Source organism: Trachemys scripta, chromosome 7 (assembly GCF_013100865.1).
Source record: "Trachemys scripta elegans isolate TJP31775 chromosome 7, CAS_Tse_1.0, whole genome shotgun sequence".
Lineage (NCBI taxonomy): Eukaryota > Metazoa > Chordata > Testudines > Emydidae > Trachemys > Trachemys scripta.
Window position 1 is genome coordinate 882852 of NC_048304.1, and position 12295 is coordinate 895146.

Below are 12295 nucleotides of genomic sequence, written 5' to 3' on the forward strand. Positions count from 1 at the left end.
CCTGGGGCCGTGTGGGGTTGGGGGTTGGGGTGCAGGAGGAGGTAAGGGGTGCGGGCTCTGGGCTGGGGCAGGGGGTTGGGGTGCAGGAGGGGTGCGGGTACTGGGCGGCATTGACCTTGGGGGCTCCCTGGAAGTGGTGACATGTCCCGTGGCTCCTAGGCAGACGCTCAGCCAGGTGGCTCTGCTTGGTGCATGCTGCCTCCGCCCACAGGCACCGCCCCCGCAGCTCCCATTGGCTGTGGTTCCCGGCCAGTGGGAGCTGCGGAGCTGGCGCTCAGGGCAGGGGCAGTGAATACGGGACACCTGGCAACCCGAACCCCTGTGTACTGGCAGATCTCCGGGCCCACTGGGCGCTGGCTTGGCTGGGGGTTCTCCTCAGCACCTTCTGCATCCTGCTCCTGGTCCTGCTCAAGAAGGAAAATCTGAAAGGTGAGAGCTTCCCTCCCCCGTCCCACGGGCTGCGCTGCCCCCCCAATCCCCTCCTGGCTTCACTACAGCGCTGCCCTCCCCACTCCCTGCACTGCCCAGTCCCCTTCTCCACCGATCCCTGGGGCCGTGTGGGGCACTGGGGCCAGCACCGACTGCTGGGGAGAGCGCCCCCTACTGAGTCCCACAGCACCCCCTAGTGCCCCACTGGGGCCAGCACCGACTGCTGGGGAGAGCGCCCCCTACTGAGCCCCCTCCCGAGAGCACCGCGCCCCTTAGTGCCCCACTGGGGCCAGCACCGACTGCTGGGGAGAGCGCCCCCTACTGAGCCCCGTCCGGAGAGCACAGCGCCCCCTAGTGCCCCACTGGGGCCAGCACCGACTGCTGGGGAGAGTGCCCCCTATTGAGAGCAGAGGGCTCCCAGCAGCACACTGGGGCATTGGGGCAGCACTGACCGTGAGGAGAGTGTGTCCCCCCCGATCTAACACGTACCTTAGACAGAGCTGGGGTGTGCGCCACCTATTTCTGCCCTGCACCCTAGATTCTGAGGGCCTGGCTCTGCTGGGGTGGGTGCGGGAGCGGGGCCCGACCTGATAACTCACCATGGCTCCCCTTTCATCTTCCAGGGTGGCTGAAGATGCTGAAGGAGGATTATAGCCCTGGGGGTGAGTGCTTGGGGAGAGGGCGCCCTGTGGCAGGTCTGTGTGGGGTGCTGAGCCTCAGGGCGCCTGGGGCCAGGGCCAGGACAGCGAGGAGGAGCAGGAGTCCCGGTGCAGCTCTCCAGGCTGGGGTGCTGCAGCTGGGAACGCAGGCCCTCACATCTGGGCCTGGGGTGGGGGCAGGGCCCCACCACCCTGCGCCCAGGGCTCTGTCCCTGCCAGGCAGAGCTGCCAGAACATGGGGCCAGGCAGGGGGTGGCGACTGGGCTGCTGGGCCGTACGCAGCCTCCTAGCACTAACAGCCCTCTCTGTCCCTGCAGGCGTGCTGCGGGGCCGGCGCGCCCTGATCCTCTACTCGCCCGACCACGCCGGCTTTGAGCGGCTGGTGAGCACCCTGGCCTGCGCCCTGACACGGCTGCAGCTGGCGGTGTCAGTGGAGCTGTGGAGCCGGGCCGAGCTCTGTGCCTTCGGCCCCATGCAGTGGTTCCATGCCCAGCGGCTGCGGGTCCTACAGGAGGGTGGCACAGTGGTCCTGCTGTTCTCCAGGGGCGCCGTGGCTAGGTGCACGGAGTGGCTGCTCTGGAAGCCGGGGGAACTGCTGCCCCGGGATGATCCGTGCAGCGCCTTCTCGGCCTCCCTCAACTGCATCCTCCCCGATTTCCTGGCTGGCAAGGCTGGGGGCCGGTACCTGGTTGCCTGCTTTGAGGATCTCCTCCAGCCGTCCGACATCCCGGAGCTCTTCCGCTCCGTGCCCATCTTCACACTGCCCTCCCAGCTGCCCACCTTCCTCTTGGCGCTGGCTGGCACTGCTGCTGGCAGGGAACAGAAGAGCAGCCTGAAGAAGCACTCCCTGTGGATCAGCGACAGCCTGCAGCGCGCCATCCGAGAGTGCCAGCTGCAGGAGCCCGATGGGCACTGCCCACCACAGGCGTCCGCCCTGCCTGGGAGCGGGCAGGTACTGATGGGTGCAAAGAGTGAGGCTGGCGAGCTCTTTCCACCCATGGGCTCCACGTAATTGAGACTCTGTCCACTGAGACTCTGGGCACTGTCGGCAGACAGGATACTGGGCTAGATGGACCTTTGGCCGGACACAGTGGGGCCATTCTTATGTTCTCCTGCCAAGCCAGAGTGTGTCTGCCACTGTCTCTGCACCAGCTGGGCTGGGCACGGAGGGCAAGGTTCCACTGGCACCTGGCTGGAGCATATGCTGGCAGGGCCTGGCCCCTGCCCTGTGGCGGGCTCTGCGGGACACTGCCCCACACGCCCAATAAAGGCCAGATATTTTTCTAATGGTGCGTGGGCGTTTTCTGGGCTCCGGGCTAGAAGCAAGTAGATGGGGCCTGGCCATGAGTGGGGTCGGGCTGTGCCAGGCCAGGCGGGGGCCCGGCTGTGACACCGGTGCCTGTGGGAGCCAGCTGAGGTCACTCAATTAGGGTGAACTGCAAACAGAACGGGGCAGACAAACCCTAAACGCTGATGGATCTTCCAATACTGAGATTTACCAAACAGCCCCAAACAGCCTCTGTGTTACCTCCCTGGTTACTCAGAAGTCCAAACAACGCAGTTCCCTTAAAGTGCCCAGCCTCAGGCCTCCGTCCAGACACACCTGTCAAACATATGATGATAAATTCTGAAAATCTCATCATATAAAAAGAAAAGGTTCTCCCAATCCCAAAGGATCAGCCACACACCCAGGTCAAATGATAACTTACCCAAAATACATGCTATAGCCAATTCTTATTAACTAAACTAAAATGTCTTAAAAAACAAGCGAGAGAGAGAGAGTTGGTTGAAAGATCAATTTACAGACAGACTTGAGTTCAATTACTGAGGTCCAGATCCATAGCCGAGATGGTGAGTTTGTAGTTGCCAAAAGTTCTTTTAGAAATAGTGATAGAATCTTAGAATATCAGGGTTGGAAGGGACCTCAGGAGGTATCTAGTCCAACCCCCTGCTCAAAGCAGGACCAATTCCCAACTAAATCATCCCAGCCAGGGCTTTGTCAAGCCTGACCTTAAAAACCTCTAAGGAAGGAGATTCTACCACCTCCCTAGGGAACCCATTCCAGTGCTTCACCACCCTCCTAGTGAAATAGTGTTTCCTAATATCCAACCTAGACATCCCTGCACTGCAACTTGAATATATTCCATAGGTTAGTCCAATGTCCATCAGTGTTTTCCCCAGGAATTGAAATTAGGGGGGGGTGTTTGAATGAGGGGTGAGACTGTGAGGGTGACGGTGGGCTGTATGGCACCATAGTAAAAAGTGAAAACTGTTTCATGACCATTTTATTAGATTTAACTCATGTTTTGAAAGAATCACACAAATTAAAGTTGGCTACTCAAGCATTCTATGAAGCACGACATCTACGTCCTTCTTGGGTTTCTTGTTATAATTTTGCACAACTCTGTTAATGAACTCCTTGAATGCAATGCGTTCATGTTTGGTGGCTTCTCATGTGTCCAGTACTTCCATTCCTTCAATTGATGTGCTCATTAGTTCATTCACATGATCAGGGAGAAGGCGACTTCTTTCAGAACACAAAATCCTATTCAATGAGGCAAAAGAACGCTCAACTGTAGCTGTTGTGACTGGGAGGAGCAAGAGATGAATTCCTACTTCTTTCATCCCAGGAAACAGCACAAAGATCAGGTCGAGCCACTAGTAATGATAAAAAAGAAATTGAAGTCAAATCTTCATTCATTCGTCACATGATATTCCACTCTGTGTTCGTATTCTCTATTCCGTCCTGAGCACATGGCAGCCCCATTGCTGGTAGTGCCTCACTCCACTCAACTGTTGGTGTTTTATAGGACAGGGATCTGTAAAAGCTACATAGAGGTTGAGTAGAATCTAGAAGTTGCTGTTGTAGATTTTTAAGAATCAAGCCTGTGTACTTTTTCAGTTGTCTTAACAAACACTTCTTGTCCTCTTCACTTAAGGATTCAATATAAATGCCTTCATTAGTCAACTTCTGGACTGAAGTCTTCGCTTCTTCCAGTACTTTTTCAATGGATAGCTCTCTGATTGATCCAAATGTAGCTTCTATTGCTGGACAAAGATGTACTCCTGTTGTAGCGGATGCCTGGATGGCCTTGTGTAATGACCCAAGTGGTTTCAATAGAAGACTTACGAGAGAGAGAATGGCAATAGTCTTCTCTGAACGTAGTAGCAAAAGGAATCCACCAGCCTCACTACTTAGATCCATCCCATCTTGGTAGATAATTTCCAAAGTCAGTAATAACGTCTGGAGTAATTTTAAGACAACAGCCAAGGATCGCTCATGAGAAAGCCAGTGGGTTTTCCCAGGTTGGACTAATTTGAACTTCAGTCCCAGTGTATCTTCTGTATTTTCCAAGATATTCAGTCTTTGTGGACTCTTGCTGAAAAAAGAATATAATGAAGTCATTAAGTTTATAGCTTTTTAAATGTCTTTTGAAGAGTCTGCAGCTCGTACTAGCGCTAGTTGGAGTAGATGGCCTCTGCAGTGTTTATAGGAGAGATTAGGGTTACACTTGTCTCTGAGCAAAGATTGTACTCCACCATGTCTTCCAGAGATGTTTGCAGCTTCATCAAATGCACAAGCAGCCGCCATCTGTTTGGGGTTCAATTGACAAGCATTTAACCTTCTAAGATGTGGGCTGTCACAGATGCAGCCGATGTGTCTTCTGTAACTTGAACATCTAGAAATGCATCTACTGGCCAACCCCTGACATCAAGATAACATACACAATGACTTAATACTTGCCCATTTGCATCGGTGCAGTCATCAGCCATGTATGCAAATTTTTTGAATGTGTTGAGAGAGGTCTTCACTTTTTCAACTGTTGAGTCTTTTACTGTTGCACCATATGCTTCTAGCCCAGGGGTAGGCAACCTATGGCACGCATGCCAAGGGCGGCACGTGAGCTGATTTGCAGTGGCACTCACACTACCCGGGTCCTGGCCACCAGTCCGGGGGGCTCTGCATTTTAATTTAATTTTAAATGAAGCTTCTTAAACATTTTAAAATCCTTATTTACTTTACATACAACAATAGTTTAGTTATATATTATAGACTTCTAGAAAGAGACCTTCTAAAAACGTTAAAATGTGTTACTGGCACGCGAAACCGTTTTAGAGTGAATAAATGAAGACTTGGCACACCACTTCTGAAAGGTTGCCGACCCCTGTTCTAGCCAGTCAGTTGAGTTTCTTGCAGAAAGATAGTGAGCATTTGCTGGTCTTGTTCGGAACCAGTGTTCAACTTCAGGATGAACAAGTGACAATGCACTTAACGTTGGCCTCCAGTTTGTAGTTGTGTGGTATTTCTTGCGTAAATAGAAAGTAGGATGCCTCACCCATATTTGCTCCCATGTCTCTTGAGGTTCCACCCAGCCTACGGTGATTTCAGCTGAGCTCTTAGTGGGGGAACCTCGCTGCTAGTGCAGACTGGGCCCTCTCTTCCACTTAGACCAGATTATCGGTGATTTCAGCTGTAGTGGTCACTTAACAAAACAAAAGACTCTCTATGGAGCCTAATCAGCTCTGTCTTTAAACAGTGGAGAGGGGCAGGTCAAATAGTACTTGTGACTCAGGCAGACCATCAAGCAAAACACCTGTCCCCACCCTCTCTCTTGATGCCCTCAATCAGCACAGGCTAGGTACAATTCTACTGCCCTTTACTCATACAATAAGAACAACAACATTACATTACCCCCACCCCGCATTCAAGTGATTTGTAACCCAACCCCAACCAAAATCTATCCCTTGGGCAACACAGCTCTGTTTGCTGGATACCTAGGTAGATTAGGTGTGAATGTAAATACAATCTGGTCCTGAAGCCCTTTCCCCCCAGCCCCAGCTCATCACTAGCTGTCAGGGAGAGCTCATTAAGACTTTGCTTACAAATCATCATTTGGCCAACATCACCAAAATGAATGCACCGACATTGTCATAAAAACAGCAGCTGTATAAGGAAGCTAGTCTATGTTCATACTTTTCAAATCTATTATACGTTTTCAGATACACGTATTTTATCATACACTGTATATACTTTTAAAGTATGTATTAATGTTTCAATTTCAATTCAAATTTCCAATCAATCATTACATTGGCAACACTGCATGTAACTAATTCACAAAAATGGGGGGGGGGAGTTTAGGGGGGGATGTAGGGAAATCCCTGATGTCCATATTCAGAGTGACTCTAGTCAATTACTAGGGAGCTCAATTCTTATGGCTTAGGGTTTCCCCTTCTTGAAACTCAAAGCAGATCTGAGATGCAGAAGAATCATGTCCCAGGGTTTTTATATATTTCCAGCAGCCTCTTGGCCTGAGAAAACAATAGGCTTAACTCTCCTTCTCCCAAACATCCTGGCAATTAGCACAGGGTAATTTATCCATTAAACAGCTCAGATACAGATTACCACAACCTTCAAAGAGACATCTGGACAATAATACTATTTCCCTCAAGTGTCTTCCTAAATGTGAATATTCCTTTTTTGATCTTTGAATCAAAACCATAGTAATAGACAAGACTTGTTTGCTTACATCACAAGACCTGAGCAAACATCTCCCCTTCTATCTCTAACAATGCATGCTTGCATTTCAAAGCTCTGTTCATTTACATATCTTCCTAACAAGTCTTTAAAGTTGGACATGGGTCATGTCAGTCTGTGAGTTAATTAATTCTTTCTGGCCCTGTGTCACCTTCAATGAGAGATTATATTACACTCATAACATCACACCCCCAACCCAAGCAAAATTGATGCAGGAAGGGATGACACAACCATGGCTGACTGCATCCCAAGAGCTCCCCATCCTGGGTTCTGTCTCCCTACAGCTTGTACTAGGTTAGAAGCCGTATCAATGTATAACTGAAATGGTTTATCAGTCATGTTCAATAACATGATTGAATATTTTTACAAATTCAAGGTAAAACTTGGCTAGAACAATAATGGATTGGATCTGCTGTTGCAGCATGATTCCTGTATGTTTCATGTGATCTTGCCACGAGCTAAAGAAAATAGCTACTTTATCCATACAAACTCTGGCAAATATTTGGAACCACACAGACTATGCTGACAGATTGTGCCACACTGCGGAACCATCTGATCAACATCCTAGACTGCAAACAGGGAAAGATTAAGAATGAGCTCTCAAAACTGGATTCTCTCATAAAAAACCAACCTTCCACACAAACTTCCTCGTGGCTGGGCTTTACAAAAACTAGACAAGCCATTTACAACACACACTTTGCTTCTCTACAAAGGAAAAAGGACACTAAACTATCTAAACTACTACATGCCACAAGGGGCCACAACAATGGTTCCCTTAACCCACCCAACAATATTGTTAATCTATCCGACTATACTCTTAGCCCAGCAGAAGAATCTGTCCTATCTCAGGAATAACTCTGACATCATAATCAAAAAAGCTGACAAAGGAGGTGCTGTCGTCATCATGAATAGGTTGGAATATGACCAAGAGGCTTCTAGGCAGCTCTCTAACACCACATTCTACAAGCCATTATCCTCCGATCCCACTGAGGGTTACCAAAAGAAACTGCACCATCTGCTTAGGAAACTCCCTGAAAAAGCACAAGAACAAATCTGCACAGACACACCCCTAGAACCCCGACCAGGGGTATTCTATCTGCAACCCAAGATCTATAAACCTGGAAATCCTGGATGCCCCATCATCTCAGGCATTGGCACCCTGACAGCAGGATTGTCTGGCTATGTGGACTCTCTCCTCAGGCCCTACGCTACCAGCACTCTCAGCTATCTTCAAGACACCACTGACTTCCTGAGGAAACTACAATCAATCGATGATCTTCCAGAAAACACCATCCTGGCCACTATGGATGTAGAAGCCTCTACACCAACATTCCACACAAAGATGGACTACAAGCCATCAGGAACAGTATCCCCGATAATATCACGGCAAACCTGGTGGCTGAACTTTGCGACTTTGTCCTCACGCACAACTATTTCACATTTGGGGACAATATATACCTTCAAGTCAGCGGCACTGCTATGGTTACCCACATGGCCCCACAATATGCCAACATTTTTATGGCTGACTTAGAACAACGCTTCCTCAGCTCTTGTCCCCTAACGCCCCTACTCTTCTTACGCTACATTGATGACATCTTCATCATCTGGACCCATGGAAAAGAAGCCCTTGAGGAATTCCACCATGATTTCAACAATTTCCATCCCACCATCAACCTCAGCATAGACCAGTCCACACAAGAGATCCACTTCCTGGACACTACAGTGATAATAAGCGATGGTCACATAAACACCACCCTATACCGGAAACCTACTGACCGCTACACTTACCTACATGCCTCCAGCTTTCATCCAGACCACACCACACGATCCATTGTCTACAGCCAGGCTCTAAGTTACAACCGCATTTCCTCCAACCCCTCAGACAGAGACAAACACCTACAAGATCTCTATCAAGTGTTCTTACAACTACAATACCAACCTGCTGTAGTGAAGAAAGATTGATAAAGACAGAAGAGTACCCAGAAGTCACCTACTACAGGACAGACCCAACAAAGAAAATAACAGAACACCACTAGCCGTCACCTTCAGCCTCCAACTAAAACCTCTCCAGTGCATCATCCAGGATCTACAACCTATCCTGAAGGATGATCCCTCACTCTCACAGACCTTGGGAGACAGGCCAGTCCTCGCTTACAGACAGCCCCCCAACCTGAAGCAAATACTCACCAGCAACTACACACCACACAACACAACAAAAAGGCCAACCCAGGAACCTATCCTTACAACAAAGCCCGTTGACAACTCTGTCCACATATCTATTAAAGGAGTCTGGTGGCACCTTAAAGACTAACAGATTTATTTGGGCATAAGCTTTCGTGTGTAAAAACCTCACTTCTTCAGATGCATGGAGTGAAAGTTCCAGATGCAGGCATTATATACTGACACATGGAGAGCAGGGAGTTACCTCACAAGTGGAGAACCAATGTTGACAGGGCCAATTCAATCAGGGTGGATGTAGTCCACTCCCAATAATAAATGAGGAGGTGTCAATTCCAGGAGAGGAAAAGCTGCTTTTGTAATGAGCCAGCCACTCCCAGTCCCTATTCAAGCCCAGATTAATGGTGTTAAATTTGCAAATGAATTTTACAATACCAACCTTCCACACAAACTTCCACGTGGCTGGACTTTACAAAAATGAGACAAGCCATTTACAATGCACACTTCACTTCTCTACAGAGGAAAAAGGACAGTAAGCTATCTAAACTCCTACCTGCCACATGGGGCTACAACAGTGGTACGCTCAACTCATCTAACAACATTGTCAATCTTTCCAACCATACACTTAGCCCAGCATAAGAGTCTGTCCTATCTCGGGGACTCTTTTTCTGTCCCACCATCCCCACGAACACGATACAGTTCTGCGGTGATCTAGAAGCCTACTTTCATCGTCTCCGACTCAAGGAATATTTTCAATGCACCACTGAACAGTGCACTGACACACAGGAACCGTCCTACCAACACTACAAGAAGAACTCTGCGTGGACTCCTCCTGATGGTCAAAATGACAGACTGGACCTCTACATAGAGTGCTTCCACAGACGTGCACAGGCTGAAATTGTGGACAAACAACATCACTTGTCCCATAACCTCAGCCGTTCAGAACGCAATGCCATCCACAGCCTCAGAAACAACTCTGACATTATCATCAAAGGGGCTGGCAAAGGAGGTGCTGTAGTCAAAATGAACAGGTCGGATTATGAACAGGAGGCTGCCAGGCAACTCTCCAAGACCACATTCTACAGGCCACTATCCTCTGATCCCACTGAGGAGTACCAAAAGAAACTACACCATCTGCTCAAGAAATTCCCGGCCACAGTACGGGAGCAAATCTACATGGACACACCCCCAGAACGCCGACCAGGGGTATTCTATCTGCTATCCAAGATCCATAAACCCGGAAACCCTGGATGCCCCATCATCTCCAACCCCTCAGACAGAGACAAACACCTACAAGATCTTTATAAAGCATTCTTAAAACTACACTAGCCACCTGGGAAAGTGAGGAAACAGATTGACAGAGCAAGACGGGTACCCAGAAATCACCTACTACAGGACAGGCCCAACAAGGACAATAACAGAACACCACTGGCCATCACATACAGCCCCCAGCTAAAACCTCTCCAGCGCATTATCCATGATCTACAACCTATCCTGGAAAATGATCCCTCATTCTCACAGACCTTGGGAGGCAGGCCAGTCCTCGCTTACAGACAACCCCCCAACCTGAAGCAAATACTCACCAGCAACTACACACCACACCACGGAAACACCAACCCAGGAACCAATCCCTGTAGCAAACCTCATTGCCTACTCTGTCCCCATATCTACTCTGGCGACACCATCAGAGGACCCAACCACATCAGCCACACCATCAAGGGCTCATTCACCTGCACATCTACTAATCTTATATATGCCATCATGCGCCAGCAATGCCCCTCTGCCATGTACATTGGCCAAACCGGACAGTCCCTCCGCAAAAGAATAAATGGACACAAATCGGACATCAGGAATGGTAACATACATAAGCCAGTAAGTGAACACTTCAATCTCCCTGGTCATTCTGTTACAGATTTAAAAGTCACTATTATTGAACAAAAAAAACTTCAGAAACAGACTTCAAAGAGAAACAGCAGAACTAAAATTCATTTGCAAATTTAACACCATTAATCTGGGCTTGACTAGGGACTGGGAGTGGCTGGCTCATTACAAAAGCAGCTTTTCCTCTCCTGGAATTGACACCTCCTCATCTGTTATTGGGAGTGGACTACATCCACCCTGATTGAATTGGCCTTGTCAACACTGGTTCTCCACTTGCGAAGTAACTCCCTGCTCTCCATGTGTCAGTATATAATGCCTGCATCTGTAACTTTCACTCTATGCATCTGAAGAAGTGAGGTTTTAACCCACGAAAGCTTATGCCCAAATAAATCTGTTAGTCTTTAAGGTGCCACCAGAATCCTTGTTGTTTTTGTAGATACAGACTAACAGGGCTACCCCCTGATACTTGATATCTATTAAAGGGACATCATTATAGGACCTAATCACATCAGCCACACCATCAGAGGCTCATTCACCTGCACATCTACTAATGTGATATATTTATTTATTTTATTTATCTATTTTATTTACAGGGGGAGGGATAGCTCAGTGGTTTGAGCATTGGTCTGCTTAAACCCAGCATTGTGAGTTCAATCCTTGAGGGGGCCACTTTGGGATCTGGGGCAAAATCAGTACTTGGTCCTGCTAGTGAAGGCAGGGGACTGAACTCAATGACCTTTTAAGGTCCCTTCCAGTTCTAGGAGATGGGATATCTCCATTAATTTTTTTATTTATGCCATCATGTGCCAGCAATGCCCCTCTGCCATGTACATTTGCCAAACTGGACAGTCTCTACGCAAAAGAATAAATGGACACAAATCAGATGTCAAGAATTATAACATTCAAAAACCAGTCAGAGAACACTTCAACCTCCCTGGTCACTCTATTACAGACCTAAAAGTCGCAATTATTCAACAAAAAAACTTCAAAAACAGACTCCAACGAGAAATTGCAGAATTGGAATTAATTTGCAAAATGGACACCATTAAATTAGGCTTGAATAAAGACTGGGAGTGGATGAGTCATTACACAAACTAAACTATTTTCCCGTGCTAATGTTCCCCCTACTGTTACTCACACCTTCTTGTCAACTGTTGGAAATGGGCCATCCTGATTATCACTACAAAAGTTTTTTCTCTCCTGCTAATAGCCCACCTTTTCGATTAGTCTCATTAGAGTTGGTATGGCAACACCCATTTGTTCATGTTCTCTGGGTATGTATATATATATATATATATATATATATATATATATATTATATCTCCCTACTGTATTTTCCACTGCATGCATCTGATGAAGTGGGCTGTAGCCCATGAAAGCTTATGCTCAAATAAATGTGTTAGTCTCTAAGGTGCCACAAGTACTCCTCCTTCTTTTTTCAAGCTAATGTAGATATTAATGTTGTCCATAGTGTAGGAATCATGGCATTTAGCCATGAAAGCAATATGGTAGTGTGCCTCAGTTTCCCTTCTTATACAGCACATTAGGTCTGGAGTAAAAACAATGAGGAGTCCTTGTGGCACCTTAGAGACTAATAAATTTATTTGGGCAT

General features: G+C 47.9%; 1 protein-coding gene across 1 annotated transcript in view; it reads left to right on the top strand.

Moving 5' to 3' along the window:
* IL17RC (interleukin 17 receptor C) overlaps window positions 1–3069 on the top strand; it is an 18632-nt gene extending 15563 nt beyond the window's left edge. Inside the window, exons 17-19 of the mRNA XM_034777217.1 lie at window positions 334–429; window positions 1053–1091; window positions 1406–3069. Coding sequence (XP_034633108.1) covers window positions 334–429; window positions 1053–1091; window positions 1406–2100 — 830 coding nt within the window. The 3' untranslated portion in view covers window positions 2101–3069. The remainder of the gene's footprint in view (window positions 1–333; window positions 430–1052; window positions 1092–1405) is intronic.
* Window positions 3070–12295: the final 9226 nt, after the last annotated feature.